General features: G+C 41.6%; 1 protein-coding gene across 1 annotated transcript in view; it reads right to left on the bottom strand.

Annotated features, from left to right (window-relative positions):
- The window catches only part of CACNA1S (calcium voltage-gated channel subunit alpha1 S), a 102,322-nt gene extending 85,121 nt beyond the window's left edge, over positions 1-17,201 (bottom strand). The window contains exons 1-2 of the mRNA XM_072648237.1: positions 16,950-17,201; positions 11,789-11,894 (exon numbers count right to left, since the gene is read on the bottom strand). Of these exons, the coding sequence (XP_072504338.1) occupies positions 11,789-11,894; positions 16,950-17,101 (258 nt within the window). The 5' untranslated portion in view covers positions 17,102-17,201. The remainder of the gene's footprint in view (positions 1-11,788; positions 11,895-16,949) is intronic.

The raw sequence follows: 17,201 nt of genomic DNA, 5'->3' as shown, positions 1-17,201 counted from the left end.
ACAACTCTGCAAAGTAGGTAGTGGCACTATGACTGTGTCCATTTCATCCTCTGAGGGAAGCTGAGGATCAGTGATTCAGTGACTTGCCATGAGTCACATAATTAGCAAGTCCCAGAGTCAGGATTTGAACTTAGGGTTTCCTGGATCAGAGTCCAAGGCTCTTTCCACTATACAGCAGGCTGCCTCTCTAAGAGACCCCACTGCTCCCTTTCTTCCCCTAGCACCCTTCAGATAATTGTGAAAGTCTCCAGATGAGACTGACAAAAGTCTATCCTGGCCAATGACCATGCAGACTAAAATCTGACATTGTAGTCTCCTGGACATTTGCAAGTAGGTATTTCAAGTAGAGATTTCCATGGCTTACATTTGGAGAAAGAGAGTGTTACTTGAAGGGTCATAAAGCTGGGAACTGAGGGGTCCTGGACTCCAGCCTTGCTTTGTATACAAAGATGTGTGTGTTGTCTCTGCTGATACAATATAAATTCTTTGAGGGCAGGGACTGTTACATCTTTTTTTTTTTTTTTTTGCCTCTGTATCCCCAGTATCTAGCATAATGTCTGAGTATAGTAGGTATTTAATAAATTTTTGTTGATAATTCACTACCTCTTTCCGGGCTACAAAAGGAAAATAGACTTTTTACCTCTCAGTTCAACCTCATTCTTTAATTCAGTATAACTTTTTTCTTTTTCTCTTAGCCCTAAATCTCTGTCTCTATGTCTCTGTCTCTCTCTATCTCTCTCTGTCTCTCTCACTCTGCATCTCTTTCTGAGTCTGTCTCTATCTCTGTCTCTGTCTGTCTGTCTCTCTTTCTCTCTCTTCTATTAGCATGACCCCTAAAGGAGAAACATCAGATAGCTGGAGAATGTAGCAACTCCTTAAAGAATCTTCAGCACTGGAAAAGTGGTTCCTCAAAGTGGGATAACCCAAATGGAGCTTTCTTGGAGGAAGGATGTTGGATAAATGGGATGTTCCCTTTCAAGAGTTTCATGATTACTAGTGACTATAATCAGCTTGTGATTCAGTTACATTAGCCTTCTTGTTCCTTCTAAAGGATGATCCATTTCCCAACTCGGTACCTTTGCAATCGCTGTGCCCCATGCCAGGTATGCTCTGCCTCCTCACCTTGATCTCTTGTCTTCCCTGGCTTCAACTGAAGTCTCACGTTCTGTAGAAGGCCTTTCTCAGTCCTCTTCCTCCTCCTTCCCCACCCCACCAGTGTCTTTCTTCTGAGTATGATCTTACCTTTACTTTCTCTATATCTGATATGCACTTATTTCCATGTTGTCTCCATCATAATGTCAGCTTGTTGGGGTCAGTGACCCTATTTTTGCCTTTTTTTGTCTCCCTAGTACTTAGCATGGTGTATAGCATAAAATAAATCTTTAATAAATGCTTGACTGACTTCTCCTAAAAAAAATCAAAGCTCGAAATGGAAATTATCTCACACTGTTCTTTCAACCCTGTGGATTTAGCTGTCATTGGGCAGGGGCAAACAAGAATCTTGGACCCCCAGGACCCAAGTGGACCACCTCAGTGACACTTGTCCTTGACTGTGGAGGATTTACTGCAAAGGTCAAGTAACTGGCTGGAAAAATTCCCCCAAAAGGGGAAAAAAATAAGACCATAGAAGGCTACTTTCTTGGTGAACAGATATTTTCTTCCATCCTTTCAGATAAGGAAGAACAATGCATACCATCAGAGGAAGACCTAAAAATCAAGGCTTCTGTATCTAAAACCTCCAAAATAAATATTCAGTGGTCTCAGGCCATGGAAGAGCTCAAAAAGGATTTTGAAACTCAAGTTAGAGAGGTGGAGGAAAAATTGGGAAGAGAAATGAGAGTGATGCAAGAAAATCATGAAAAGCAAGTCAACAGTCTGCTAAAGGAGACTCAAAACAAATGCTGAAGAAAATAACACCTTTAAAAAATAGGCTAACTCAATTGGAAAAAGAGGTTGAAAAAGCCAATGAGGAGAAGAATGCTTTAAAAAGCAGAATTAGCCAAATGGAAAAGGAGGTTCAAAAGCTCACTGAACAAAATAGTTCTTTAAAAATTAGAATGGAGCAGGTGGAAGCTAATGACTTTATGAGAAACCAAGAAATCATAAAACAAAAGCAAAAGAATGAAAAAATAGGAAATAATGTGAAATATCTCATTGGAAAAACAACTGACCTGGAAAATAGATCCAGGAGAGACAATTTAAAAATTATGGGACTACCTGTAAACCATGACCAAAAAAAGAGCCTAGACATCATTTTTCATGAAATTATTAAGGAAAACTGCCCTGATATTCTAGATTCAGAGGGCAAAAAAATATTGAAAGAATCCACTGGTCACCTCCTGAAAGAGATCTGAAAAAAAAAAAAAACCAACTACTAGGAATATTGTAGCCAAATTCCAGAGTTCCCAGGTCAAGGAGAAAATATTGCAAGCAGCCAGAAAGAAACAGTTCAAATTTTATGGAAATACAATCAGGATAACACAAAATTTAGCAGCTTCTATATTAAGGGATTGAAGGGTTTGGAATATGTTACTCCAGAAGTCAAAGGAATTAGGATTAAAACCAAGAATCACCTACCCAGCAAAACTGAGTATAATACTTCAGGGGGAAAAATGGTCATTCAATGAAATAGAGAACTTTCAAGCATTCTTGATGAAAAGATCAAAGCTGAATAGAAAATTAGACTTTCAAACACAAGAATCAAGAGAAACATGAAAAGGTAAACACGAAATAGAAATCATAAGGGACCTACTAAAGTTGAACTGTTTCCATGCCTACATGGAAAGATAATATTTGTAACTCTTGAAACTTTTCTCAGTATTTGGGTAGTTGGAGGGATTATACACACATATATACATATGTATATATACATATATACACATACATACATATATACATATATATATATGGACAGTACAGGGTGAGTTGAATAGGAAGGGATGATATCTACAAAACAAAATTAAGGGGTTATATTGGGAGGAGAAAGGGAGAAATGGAATGCAGCAAATTATCTTTCATAAAAGAGGCAAAGAAAAGCTTTTTCAATGGAGGAGAAAACGGGGGAGATGAGAGGGAAAAAGTGAAGCTTACTCTCATCACATTTGGCTTAAGGCTTAAGAGAATAACATGCTCACTCAATTTGGTATTAAAATCTATCTTACACTACAGGAAAGTAAGGGAGAAGGGGATAAGTGGGGTGGGGTATGATAGAAGGGAGGGCAAATGGGAGGAGAGAGTAATTAGAAGTAAACACTTTTGGGGAGGGACAAAGTCAAAAGAGAGAATAGAATAAATGGGGGGCAGGATAGGAAGGAAATATAGTTAGTCTTACACAACATAACTATTATGGAAGTCTTTTTCAAAACTATACATACATAGCCTATACTGAATTGCTTACCTTCTTAGTGGGAATGGGTGGGGAGGGAGGAAGGGAGAGAAGTTGGAACTCAAAGTTTTAGGAACGAATTTTGAGAATTATTTTTGCATACAAGTGGGAAATAAGAAATACAGGTAATGGGATATAGAAATCTACTTTGCCCTACAAGAAAAGACAGAAGATGGGGATAAGGGAAGGGAGGGGTATGATAGAAGGGAGGGCAGATTGGGGGAAGGGGTAATCAGAATGCATGGTGTTTTGGGGTGGGGGGAGGGGAGAGATGGGGAGAAAATTTGGAACTCAAAATTTTGTGGAAATGAATGTTGAAAACTAAAAATAAATAAATAAACATTAAAAGGACTATTACTCTGTCCTCAGGCATAGTTTAAAATATGGCTTCTGAACCATACAAAAGGGGTTAAGAATCAGGTTTGACAAGGCTAGAGCCTGCCAGGGTGGTTGAGAGATACGTTTGATGCAAATTAGGTTTTGAGTTCAAACTTGGCTTCCAGAGATGGACAGTCAGTCAGGTTCAGAGAAAAATCTTCTGATTCTCGAGAGACCGATGCAGGGGAATCCCTGCTGTGAACTGATTACCTCCTTCTCTAGGCTTACCTACCTCATAAGGTTGTTCTAAGGAAAGCATTTTGTGAACTTTAAAGCCTTGGATATATGTGAATTACTATTGAAATAACCTACATAATCTTTTATTCTCCCAGATGACACGGAGTAATGTGGAACAGAATGAGGGGATCCATGGAAGAAAAGGAAGTTTCTCTTGAGCAAAACCCAGTGAGAAGGAAGGCTTCTAGATCTGAATATTCTCTATCTTGGATGGAACAAGTCCCATGAAGAAATATGATAAAGGATTGTTTATTAGAGGCAGTGAGGGGTCACAGTGGATTAAGTGCTGTACCTGGAGTCAGAAGGATCTGAGTTCAACTATCAGACACTAGCAGTGCAACCCTGGGAAAGTCGCTTAACCTGATCATCTTCATCCATTGGAGAAGGAAATGGCAAGTTACTCCAGTATCCTTGCCAAGAAAACACAAAGGACAAGCATTGACATGAGGCAAAAATCCATGGGGTCATGAAGAGTCAGACACAACTGAACAACAACAATGAAAATCCTGTCAAAATGGTCATGAAGTTAGACTAGCATGACATGAGCTTGATGAGCAAAAATTTTTCTTTGTGATCTCTGTTTCCTTTTCTAGATGTTCATTAATCAACTCTTTAGTAATGCATTTTAGAATTTTCCCAGGAATTGAAGTCTGTCTCTCATCTATAGTTTCCTAGTTCCATTCTCTTCCATTTTTGACAGTCAGGGTATGTATTCTTCAGCTTTGAGTCACCACCCCTGTTCTGCACAATCTTTTAAGCATCATTTATAGTGGTTCAACTGTCACATTCATTAGCTCTTCCAGTACCTAAGGATATGGTTCACCTGAACCCAATGATTTGAACTCATCAAACATTGCTAAGAGATCTCCAATTATCTCTCCTTATTTAGCTTGGCTATCAACTCTCTATTAACCATTTTTGTTCTGTCCTATCCAGTCCCGAAGGTTACTCTCCTCGGTAGAGAAGACAAAAGAAAAATAAGAATTGAGAAGATTTTCTCTGTTTTCAATGATTGTAGGATAAAAAATTTAGAAATAAAGAGACCTCATAGACCACCTAGCTCAACTCTCACCCTTTTACATGTGAGGAAACTGAGACCTAAGAGGTTAAGTGACTTACCCAAGGACCTATAGCCAATATGTGCTGGAGGTGGGTTTTACATTCAGGTCCTCTGACTCCCCAGTCAATGGCCTTTCCACTGTACCACTTTTCTACCCAGTCTAAGCTGTGGTTCTACCCTTTCTTTGATCCTTTTGGATCAAAGCCATCAAGCCTCCTGGGTAGATGGGTTACTGGTGAGTGTGACTATGCCTGGCTGACTATGCTTTTTTGTGATGGGGGCTGGGGGAAGGGAGAAGGAACTAGGAGGGGACATGGGGACTCTTGTAATAATAGTACCCAAAAAATAAGATAAGAAAGAAGAGGGTGAAGTAATTTTAAAAGATGCACAGAAGGAAGTTCAGAGTAAACCCCAAACAAGGAGCTTTTAAATGGATATGTTGAATTTATTATACTTATTTAAAAAATACAAGGTAGAGTTTGTTTGACTTAATTATGGCTATCTGTTAAAAAGGTTTCATTGTTTCTTTTTTTCAATGAGTAGATAGGGGAGGGAGAGAAGACAAATTTTTGTTCATTAAAAAAATATAATTTTAAAGTTCAAAATATAAACTATATAAAATAGATTCTTGATTTCATACACAATCTTTTTCCATTTTTCTTTGAGAAGGGAAATGCTTGTTGGTATATGCCAAATTCAGAATAACAAAAAAATAATTCTAAAAAAAATTAAAAAAAGTATATATGTCCAGAAGACAGAAGAAAGGACAAGTAATAGAGAATAAAATTCTTGGAGGAATCAACAAGGGGAAATTCTCTTTGTAGCTAATTCTAATCAATAGGCAGGATGATAATAACTAGCAGTTTTACAGCACAGCACCTCTATTATCTCATTTAATCCTTGTAACAACTGTGAGATAAGTGGTATTATTAACTGTTGGGGGTGTAAGCTCAGTTCCATGTGGACAGTCTCGGGCAGGTAAAGGTGAGAGCTTCTAAACCTTAGAGTTCTCATGAGGCCCCCCAGGAAACAGCAGGGAATTGAGGAGTGAGATCTCGTGTATTTCCGCCTCTTCCCGTGAGAAACGTGATGGGAGAGAGCATCCCCGCCCTCGAGACTGGCCCAGATCTGGGCACACCTATTGTTATCTAACAGGCACGGTATTCAGGTGCAAACTACACGGCCGGAGAGCTTAAGTAGGGTCAGGGAAGCCTGAAGGGCCCTTACAGGACAGAAGGCCCCTTTTCCTCTCTTCCCTCTTCCCTCCCCCCTCTCTCCCACTTCTGCTTTCATTCTCTTACTGTAAGATCTTTGCCTCCTTGGGAGATTTCTCTCTCCTAAGGAAGAGTTCCCCCTGCATATGTAACCAGGACCCTGAATAAAGCCTAACCCTTGTTCGACTCCGGAAAGTCTCTTCTCTCATACGTTTATCCGGTTTGGCCAGCCAAAGACCTGTGATAGGTAAGGTAAGACTCGGGTAGCCCTCAGGCCTCTAGGCCTGGCAATTAACCTCATTTTACAAATGACAAAACTGAGGCTGTGAGAAATTAAATGCCCAGGGACACATAGTTAGGAAGCGTCTGAGGCAGGATTTGAACCTAGGAGTTCCTGATGACAAGTCCTGTACTACATGCCCTATACCAACTAGCTGCTGCAGTGGTTAATCTATGGTACAATTCACTTGATGGGGAATGAATCCTTTTCCTCTAGCCAGGATCATTCTGTGTCAGTCTGGGTCTAAACTAGGGGCTGAAGGGAGGGAAATCCAGGATCTTTTCTGGTGTCTCAGCTTCTGAGGTAAGGAGTTTTATATTCCCCTGGGGGCACACTGCTCAGTATCAGAATCCTTGTCCTTTGTAACCTTATTGCCCTCAAGAACCAGAACAAGGTGGTCTAGACTTTGGGGGCCTGAAAAAGTAGACAGTACTCCAAAGAGAAATGAATGCCTTCTCCCTGAAACTGGAATAATGAAGCCTCATGTAAGGTTTAAAAAAATTATTTTATTTTGCACAAAGCTGGTAAGCCAGCAGAGCAGGTTATCTTACCCCATAAGGCTTTTATTTCTCATCAAAGATTCAGGGTATATTTTCTTTTTTAGGGACAGACCAAGGATCATAGGCTTACAGGATCATAGCTTTAGAGCTGGGAAGGACCTTAGAGTTATAGAGTAAAACTTCATTTTACAGATGAGGAAACTGAGTCTTGGAAAAGTAAAGTGACAGTGTCACAAAGGTAGCAAGTAACAGAGCCAGGATTTGAACCCATTCTCCAACTCCAGATCTCATACCCTTTCCTTACTCTACCATGTTGTCTTTTCAGGTTATATGTCTATGTACTCACACACACCATCTCTCCTTGTCACTTTCTTCTCTCCACCCCACTTAAGTCGTTAGATTTTATACCTTCATTTTGTCCCTCCTCCCCCATCAAAAGGTGTCAAAAAGTAGTAACAAAGTCCAGAATTTCTTTAGGAATTCTAAATCCCCAGTATCCTTGAGGTGGGCATTAAATCTTTCCTCAAACAGCAGGCATCCGTTTTGTTAGGGCAAGATTGCTAGGAAAGGAGATTCTCCAGCTTTTCTCAGGCAAATTTCCTCCACAGTGAGAGCTTTTGTTGGAGAGCTAAATGCCTAACTTCGCTTTCTCTGGCTAAAGTTAAATTACTTCTTCCTGGTTTGGACTCCACTGAGATAGAGAATACGGGTCTGAGCTCCTTTATGAAACAGCCCTTTGCAGAATAGTCTTATTAACTCTAAGTCTCCGCCTTTTCTTCTTCAGGCTCAACAATACCTGAAAACCTCACACTTTTCCTCAGAGGCCCCTTAGTTATTCTGTCAACCCCTAGAATGTTTTCCAGCTGCTGTCTGCCAGTTGTCTTCCATACACGTGCATGTGGTTCCCCTTCAGATGGTGGCCCAGGACCCTTTGTCCATCAGTATTGTTTTTATAAATATAGGGTGATGTCTCCCTGGCCACCATGCTCTTTTTGGGCCTTTCCTCCCAGAAGCCTGTCTGTGGACTCTACAGAATGATATTGCCCCCACACACCTCTGGTGGAGCAGGCTGGCTTCTAATACTCGTAGTATTAAGGAGACAATGGGATTCTCAGGAAGGTGAGGAGATAGATATAGGATCAGAGACATAAAAGTGCCACCAGGAAGAGACAGGTGAGACCTGATTCCCAAGAAAAGTCCAGCCCTCCTTATCCTGCTGTGCTGTGACACAGAAACAACCTTCCCAAAAGCGGCAGATGAGGCTGAGCGAACAGCCTGCTGGGAGTGAACACACCCATCTCACTCCTGCTGTGTTAGGGCAGCAGAGAGGTTAGCAGATAGCTGACTTGCACTCCTAGGAGACAAATGGGGGGGAGAGGTGACAGCCAGCGCAAGTGGGTGCCAATAGTGCTGAATAATTAACATGCTTTTTTGTTATTTCTCTGCCACTCTCTTTTAATAGCACATCGTTGTATAGTCTGACTTGGCCAGAAATAAAGAGACACATAGGGTAGGGGCATAAGCCAAATAATCACCCCCTCCTTGCCCCTCGGGTTGACTCCTGACTTTGACAAAATGAAGCAGATATTGTCAAAATCAATCACTATTTCTTTGTTCTAAGGACAGGTTCAATTCTGGATGACTGAGATTATATCTGGAAATAACAGTGATATATTAAAAAGAGATTTGTCATTTTTTCCTCAAAAGATGAAACTGACTTGTGTAAACTTAAAGAATCTGTGCCATTAATTACATAAATGGTTATGGTTATGATTAATCTTAACATAGACCAGCTTTTCACCCCTATCTAGCATTGTACAGAATAAAGAGTGCTCTTTGTTGTTGTTTAGTCATTTTTTAGTTGTTTCTGACTCTTCATGAGTCCATTTGGAGTTTTCTTGGCAGAGTTACTGGAGTGGTTTGTCATTTCTTCTCCAGCTCATTTTACAGATTAGGAAACTGAGGCAAACATAGTTAAGTGATTTGACCAGCGTCACACAGCTAGTAAGTGGCTGAGGTCAGATTTGAATTCAGGAAGATGAGTCATTGGCTACGTCACACCTAGCTGCCCCAAAGAGTGCTCTAAGCAGAGGAAAAAGATCTAGATTTGAGTCCCTAATACAATACTTTCTAGCTATGTGATTGTGGGAAAGTCATTAAATCCATCCCTTTGAGCCTATTTCCTTCTTCTTAAAGTGGAGATGGTATAGTATCTGCTTTGTAAATCTTAAAGCTAGTTATTTTCATAGAAGCAACTCTGCATTTCTTTTTAATCTAGGGCAAAAATGAGGAGGGGGGACAGTGAGGAAAGTGCAGGTAGCAGCAGCAGCAGAAGACAGCAGGTGGGGTGTTCTGGGTGTGGGTTATGCCAGGGTAGGGGATGGGCTTCGACTATCTTTTGACTCTCTCCTTCCTTTTGTCCCAGGACCTCTGTCCTCATTTTCAACTCTTCATCTGCACAGGATAGTGGACCACAAGGGGATGCCATGAGGAGAAACCATACCACACCTTGACCCCATATTGGCACTAGGGGGAAAGTCCCAGGTTATATTACCCAGTTATGGTTCTGCTATCTGTATAGACTCTATCCCCATTTCACAACTCCGAGAAATCTTTATTTGTACATCCTGTCCTCTATCTTTTTTGGCAGAAAGCCTCTGTCTAAGGAAAAAATACATGTAGAATCCCAACCTTCCACCAAACTAAGCAGAAGCCTATGAACACCTAATACAAAAGACCTCTAAGGATAAAAATGGATTTATTTAGGTCTAAGCACATGCTCAATGGCCTAGCCAGAGCAGCCTTTCCCTAAGGTAGGTAGGTGATCCTCTCTTTATACAAGGCAATAGAGGCAGACAGATTTGGTATCTTGGGGGATGGGGAGATCAAGAAGCCCAGGGCATTCTTCAGCCCTTTAATACTCCCAACCCGATGAATGTATGATAAAGATTTTTCTAACAGTCCTTTTGAAGGGGGAGGGGAAAATGTGAAAATCTTGTTCCCTTTCAGGTGGAAAGATGACCTGGACTCTCATAGACCCTTGGGATTTTAAGTTTTCACTGATCTCCTTTGCCAAGGAAATATCCCACAGGTTTGAGATGGGACTGGGAGACCTCTCTTAGGCCTGCCCTTAACCCAAGCCCAATGGATGTTTCCTTGACCAGGGAGATTAGCAGAAACCAAAATCCCAGAAATCTATGAGAGTCCAAGCCACTCCTTTCACCAGTGGGAAAGCAAAATTTACCCCCTCCTTTCAGTACTGTTAAATTTGAAAGTATATAAAAGTCTTTGCCTAATTTGAGTCTCATAACAGCCCTGTGAAATGGGTTGCACAATTATTTCCCCTGTTTTACAGATCAGCAAACCAAGGCACTGAGCAGTTGAATGTCTTACTTATAGCTATATAGTTAGAAAACATCAACAATAGAATATGTACCTAGGTCTTCCTGATTTCAAAGCCCAGTCTGCTATCCTTTCTCTGCCTCTCAATGTTCTGGATTTTCTGTTCTTGGTAGACTAGTTCAGAGGTAACCTTTTGTGTTCTACCTTGAGGCAGAAGGGACTGAACTCTCAAATTTGTCCCTTCCTCTGAGGTAAAATCTATAGCCCTCCACAAAGACAAGGTGAAATTTCTTCCAGATTATACCCAGGGGAGGGAAGATTGAGATCCTTCATCTTATAAACCTACTAAGTTGCTTATGGCTCAGTGTCACAGAGTTAGAGATGGAAGGGACATCAGAGATCATCCAGGTCCAATCCCCCCCTCCTGCCTCCCTCCTCAGAAGTCAGTAGAGACTGACCAACTTTGTCAGTGCCCTGGAGCCCAAGTGGCATTATCCAGAGCCAGGTAGAAAACAAAGCTGGCTGAGATCCAAAGTAATGGAGTGGATTACAAGCTCAATAAGACTCAGCAACATGTAGGACTTCCAAAAAAGCCCAGGAGATCTTGGGCTGCCCAAGGAGAGGCGTGACTTCCAACAACAGATCATTCCACTGTGCCCTGCTCTGGTTAGACCTCATGGAACACCATGCTCAGTTGTGGGAACCACAGTTTAGGAAGGATGTAGATAAGTTGGTGATTAAACCAGAGCAGGGCACCAAGAGTGGGGGAGGGTCTAAATCTATGCCAAATGTGTATGAGTTGAGGAACAAGGGATGTTGATCCTGAAGAAGGGAATATTGAGGGTGGGGGAGGAGTTATCTGCAAGTTCTTGAAGGGCTATCAGGTGGCAAGATTAGTCCTGTTCTGTTTGGCCTCAGAGGACAATACTAGTAGCAGCAGAAGAAAATTGTGTAGTTTAGTTGTATCCAACTCTTTGTGACCCCATTTGGGATTTTCTTGATAAAGATACCAGAGCGGTTTGACATTTCCTTCTCCAGCTCATTTTAGAGATGAGGAAACTGAGGCAAACAGGGTTCTGTGACTTTCCCAGGGTCACACATCTAAGTAAGTGAGGCTAGATTTAAATTTAGGAAGATAAGTCTTCCTGACCCTAAGCCTGTCATTCTATTCACCTAACTGGAAAGAGGCAAATTGGGTTTAATGCCTTGAGTTTCCTAACCATTAATGCTACCCTGGGGGTAGGTGAGTTTCTCTTCTGTAGGGGTCTTCAATCAGAGGCTGGATGACTACTTGGGTATGTTACTGTGGGGATTCTTTTGAGCTGTCTAGGTCTTTTTTTTTTTTGGTTCTGTGATTTTCTGTGGGAGTGGAAGCCATCAGGGCTTGCTTACCAGGCCAAGGTTGAGGGAGTTGTTGTCATCCTCAGGCATGGGTAAATACACCGCTAGAGCCACACAATTGGCAAAGATGGTGAGTAAGATGATTGTCTCAAAGGGTCTGAAGATGAGGTTAAGGAAAGACCTTGATTACCAGTGGCCCCCTTTGAAGGAAAACGGTTGCATAGATGCCTCCTCAAACAACTCAGGACAGTACTCGTATACAGCTGGGTCAGTGGGCAGAATCTTTAGGGTGTTCCTGCAGAATCCCAGGCAAATAGCCCATTGTCCCTCAGTGGGAGTAACATCCAGGGAAGGAGGTGGGAAAGAGGATCTGGAATTCACTCACAGGTGTTCAAGGAGAGGTAGTCTCATGTCATTGTGATATTCTCAGACTCCAGAAAAGTGAATTTCTTACTCCATATTTAGAAGTATTACTCATGTTATTCCAACCGTGACCAATCTTTAGCACCTTAACCTTGTGGTCACTTTCCTAAAACAAGTTCTAATCATCTCATTCCTCTGCTTAGAAAAACCTTCAATGTCTCCCCGATGCTTACAGAATAAAGTCTACTTTCCTAATCACAGCATTTTAAGGATCTCTGTGATGTGAGATTTTCAATCTTCCTATACCCCTAACTCTTTTGTGGCTACCATCCACTCTAGTCTGGTGGTGGCAAACTCAAATAGAAACAGGTCCCACTAACCCACAATAAGGATCTCTGCAGGCCACATGTTGATTCAGAAAACCGCGTATTAACTTTATTTATGCTCTGTTGTATTTTTGTTTATTTTGTCAGATATTTCCCAATTACATTTTAATCTGATTCAGGAGAACTGTGGTCAGCAATATGGGTAGTAGCCAGATGTTTGACATCTCTGACTACGCTAGAATCCAGGCCAGGGATTCTCAAACATTTTCGTCTCAGGACCTTTTACATTTTTAAAAATTATTGAGGCTCCTCCCTGCCAAGGAGCATTGTTTATGTGGGTTATATCTATTGATATTTACCATATTAGAAATCAAAATGTGTTTATGAAAATAATTTTGAGTATGCAAACTCCCTAAAAGGGTTTTGAGAACTACACTTTAAGAACTGCACATTTAATCAAATGAACTTCCTCACTATTCAGTGAAATTTGTTTCAACACACACACACACACACACACACACACACACACAAATGCACACACACTTATCCAAATCAGATCTGTACTTTCCTGTCTCTATATCTTTCCTTCTGGAACATCATAATCTAATGTAAGTCTAGTACTGAAAGAGAACTTAGAGGTGTCATCTAGTGTAATCCCCATTTTATGGATGAGGACACTGAAGTCCAGAGAAGTGAACCTTTGTATTAACCTATTGACTGACTTGCCTAAGTAGGAAATGGTAGACCTTGTGATCCATGGCTCTTTCCCATATCACTTCCTGAGAAGCAATGGGGTGTTGTCCAAGGAATAATGGAGCTGCACTTGGGCAATGGAGATTTGAATCTGTAGGTTTGAATTCTGGGTCCTAATTCATACTGGCTGGGCTAACCTTGGACAATAATAACAAACATTTTTATATTGCTTTGAGATTTGAAAACTTTATACATGTTGCCTTGTGTAATCCTCACAACAACTCTGGGACATAAGTGCCATTATTATCCCCACTTTTAAGGTGAAGAAACAGCCTGAGAAATGGTAAGTAGTTTGCTCAGTCACACAGACAATAAGTGTCTGAGGAAGGATTTGAACTCAAGTTCAAAACCGTGCCACCTAGATGCCTCACCAATCTCTGAGATTGTAAAAAGGCATAATCATATCTGTACTACCTACCTTACAGCATTATTGGAAGGAAAGCACTTTGTCAATCTTGAGATGCTTATATAAATATAGATTATTTTTTGTGATTATCTCTGACTGGCAAAGTTTCTGTACCTTCGAGGCCTAGCTCAAATGCCAGCTCTTGTAACTTTTAATAAGAAGCTTGGGGTAACTACTAACTATGTGACCAGGTACAAGTCACTTAAACTTTCAGAGCACCAATTTCTATATTTGTAAAATTTATAAACTAAATAAGTGAAATTTATTATTACAATGTGAAATTAATCTCCCCAAACCTACTTTTTTTTTTTGTACCACCAGCTTTTAACTCATACATATAGACCACTAGAATATAAGATTCTTGAAGGAAGCAATATTTTTCATTTGTGTCCTTGCATCTCCCAGTGCCTAGCACAGTGCCTTGCCCACGGCAAGAACTTGATATGTTTGCCAAGTTTAATTGAAATCGTATTAGAATGATTTGTAAACATATTTTATCCATCAGGCAAAATGGTTTCTCCATCTTATTCTGCTCTGTAACTTTGCTCCATCTTTCCATCACCTGACAGAAAGCCTTGCTCCTTGTAGGTGCTCAGGAAATGCATAGTGAAATACTTCCCTCCTCTCACTAAAGGACTTTGGATGCAGAATGGTTGAAGTGTTCACCTGTTTAACTTTATTCTTAAGTATGGTTCTCTTTATGTGCCTGTATGGATGTGTGTGCTATTTGGAAGAAACAATGACTGTTAAAGAGTCATCAATGTAACAAGACAACTGTATGTAGAATTGACCTGAATGGAATTGTTACTGTCAAGTGACTTTAAAGTCTCTCTCTTGTGAACTTTCTACTTTTGTCTCTTCAGGCCAGGCCATTGCTAGAAGCATCAGACATTCCTCTCTCTCTCTCTCTCTCTCTCTCTCTCTCTCTCTCTCTCTCTCTCTCTCTCTCTCTCTCTCTCCAAAGGATTCATGACCTAGAATTAAGATTAGGGGGTGTATTACTAGGGGACCTAGGAAGCTGATGGATGGATGTGTATTATGTCAATATATATTTGGAGCTTGAATGGAAGAGGGCTTGGCGATACAGCTCTGAGGGAGAATGAACCCTCAAGTTTCCAGTGACTCAAGGAGATTTCCATGGTTAAGTCATCACACACATTTGCACACACACACAGTCCATATGCATACACTTGAATACCTCCTCCTACTTGTATATGCTTAGAAATGTAGAGCTTTGGGGATGGCTCTGGGAGGGGGAGGAAAGTGAAACTTGGAAAAATTTTGGTGATATAAAAACAAAAGATCTCAATAAAAATTTATTATTAAAAAAGAAATGCAAAGATTTCTCTGGGAATTGGAGAGGAGGAGAGGTAAGCACCTGTAATTTCATCAGCATAGAGAACTTCTGGTATGGAAACTCCACTCCCACCATTGATGCAAATCATCAATCAATCTGAAATTCTGAGCATCAAGAGTTGCCTGGGGGTGCTGAGAGGATACATCACTTTGGACTGTCACACAGATATTAAATGTCAGTGACAAGATTTGAAGACAGTTCTTTATGACCCCCAAGACCCAATGTCTATGTGCTGATTCATACCCATATACATTCACACATGTAACCCTGCCCCACCTACTACCAAATCTGAATTTATTAGTCTATTAATTAGTCTTTTCTATTAGTCTTATTATAGACTAATCTATTAGTCTTAATCTATTAATCTAATAGTCTATTTCCATGACTCTGGCTCTTTCAACAACACTATAAGTCTGCAAGTGTGACTGAGTCTAAAGAAATTTAGAAATTAGGAAAAAATAGAATTGAGGTGGGGAAGGCATGGTATGGAGAAGATAGAGCAGAATAGATTGGGGCAAAGGAGGAGAGAATAAAGGGAATCAGACTGGGTCACACTTGCCACTGAGACTCCTTATTCCTGGTCCCTCTCTCACTTCACCACCGGGCGACAGCAGCGAGGGCCAGTGAATGAGAATGATGTTTCCTGAGCTGTCACTATTTTCTCATGATGGAGCCCTATAACCAGGATGGTAGGAGGCAAAACTGAATTCTGTGGAAATGGAGGAGGAAGGTGGGTAGCCTTGGGACTTTAAAAGATGGACCTAGTTGGGACAACCTCAATTCTGTTGGAATTGGAAAATGGGATTGGGGGGGGGGTAGAAGCAGAAGAGAGGAGAGGATATTAGAGGAGAGAGGAACAGAGTAGAGAGGGGGGAAGAAAATGGGGAAGAAGGAGGAGCACAGGTGGGTCACAAAAAGGAAGGGGATTAAAAAAATCACTATAACCAAAGGAAAGGAAAAAAGGGAAGGATCAAGGAGTGGGGGTGGGGTGGGTGGTCAGAGAAACCTCTTGGCGCATGGGGAGAGAAATAGAAAGGGAGATTTGATCTAGGGAGGCAGAGAGCAGCTGTGGGGAAGAGGATTCATACATACCCAAGTTATTTCCAACCTCTCTCACAACTCTCCCCCTGAAATGGTTTGTTTCTCTCTTTATAACTTTTTCTTCTCCTTTCCCAGGGAGTCCATGTGCTCACCTCCCCAGAGCCCAGCACTATAACCTTCTTTTAAGTCTCTCATTCCAAATTTCTGGACTCTCTCTATGTCCCCACCTTTCTTTTAACTCCAGACTCACCATTTAAACTACACTTTCCTCCTTCAGAATCTTTCTGTCCTGCCACCCTCCCCGACCCCCTAATTCTAAGCCAATAGAGAGGCTTCCCTCCTTCCTGACAGGAGCTAAAACAAAGGCTAGATGGAGGTGATTCCCAGTCTCCACTCTTGGAGCAATCCATTTGGGCTAAAACAGAAACAGCTCATAACCTTGTTTTCCAACTTGGTGGTAGTCTTTGTGTGAGGATTTTCCTTTCCCTGTCTCAATAACTGATTCCCCCCCCCCCCCCTTCCCTAACCCAACCTTACCAGCTTAACACTCTGGGACCTTAAGCATTTATTCACAGGATCTCAAGAATTTTAAATGAGAAGAGATGTTAAAGGTCATCCTTCATTTTACAGATCAGGAAACTGAGGTCCAGGGAAGTTAGGAGATGTGGGTAGGTCACAAAGGTGGCAAAGAGGGGATTAAATCGAGGTCCTCTGACCTGAAATCCAACACTCATCCCACAACCCCATTTCCACTCTCATCCATCTCCTCTTTCACCACGACTATCCCCACACTGATGAAATCAACAGACCTTTGGGGGCATTGAAGGATTGAATATTGCTAGCTTCTTGTGTCTCTCTGCTCTCCTGTCTCCTGCCCTCTGGAGTGCCAGTCATCGTGTGAGATCTCCCAGCCTTCCACCCACCCTGTCCCCAGCCCCCGACACTTTGTGCCTTCCCAAAGGATACTTCCATTCTACAATGCTGATGCAGGCCTTCCTCAAGGGGTTCTGGAGGGTGAGGCAGAACAGGGCCCGGGGTGGTCGGGGCAGGATCTCAGGAACTGGCTTCTTAGGTTGCTTCTTTTTCTGATTTTCATCGTGGGGCGAGGAGGGCTCCATGCTGTCCCTGGTCGCTGTCGCCTTCTTCTCGGTGTCCCCCGCCCTGCTCGCCCCTTCCTTCTCCCCTGTGCCTGTCCTGGAGGGCCCCTTGCCCTGGACT

This window comes from Notamacropus eugenii, chromosome 2 (genome assembly GCF_028372415.1).
Source record: "Notamacropus eugenii isolate mMacEug1 chromosome 2, mMacEug1.pri_v2, whole genome shotgun sequence".
Taxonomy (NCBI): Eukaryota; Metazoa; Chordata; class Mammalia; order Diprotodontia; family Macropodidae; genus Notamacropus; species Notamacropus eugenii.
This window is presented reverse-complemented; position numbering and strand designations above follow the sequence as displayed.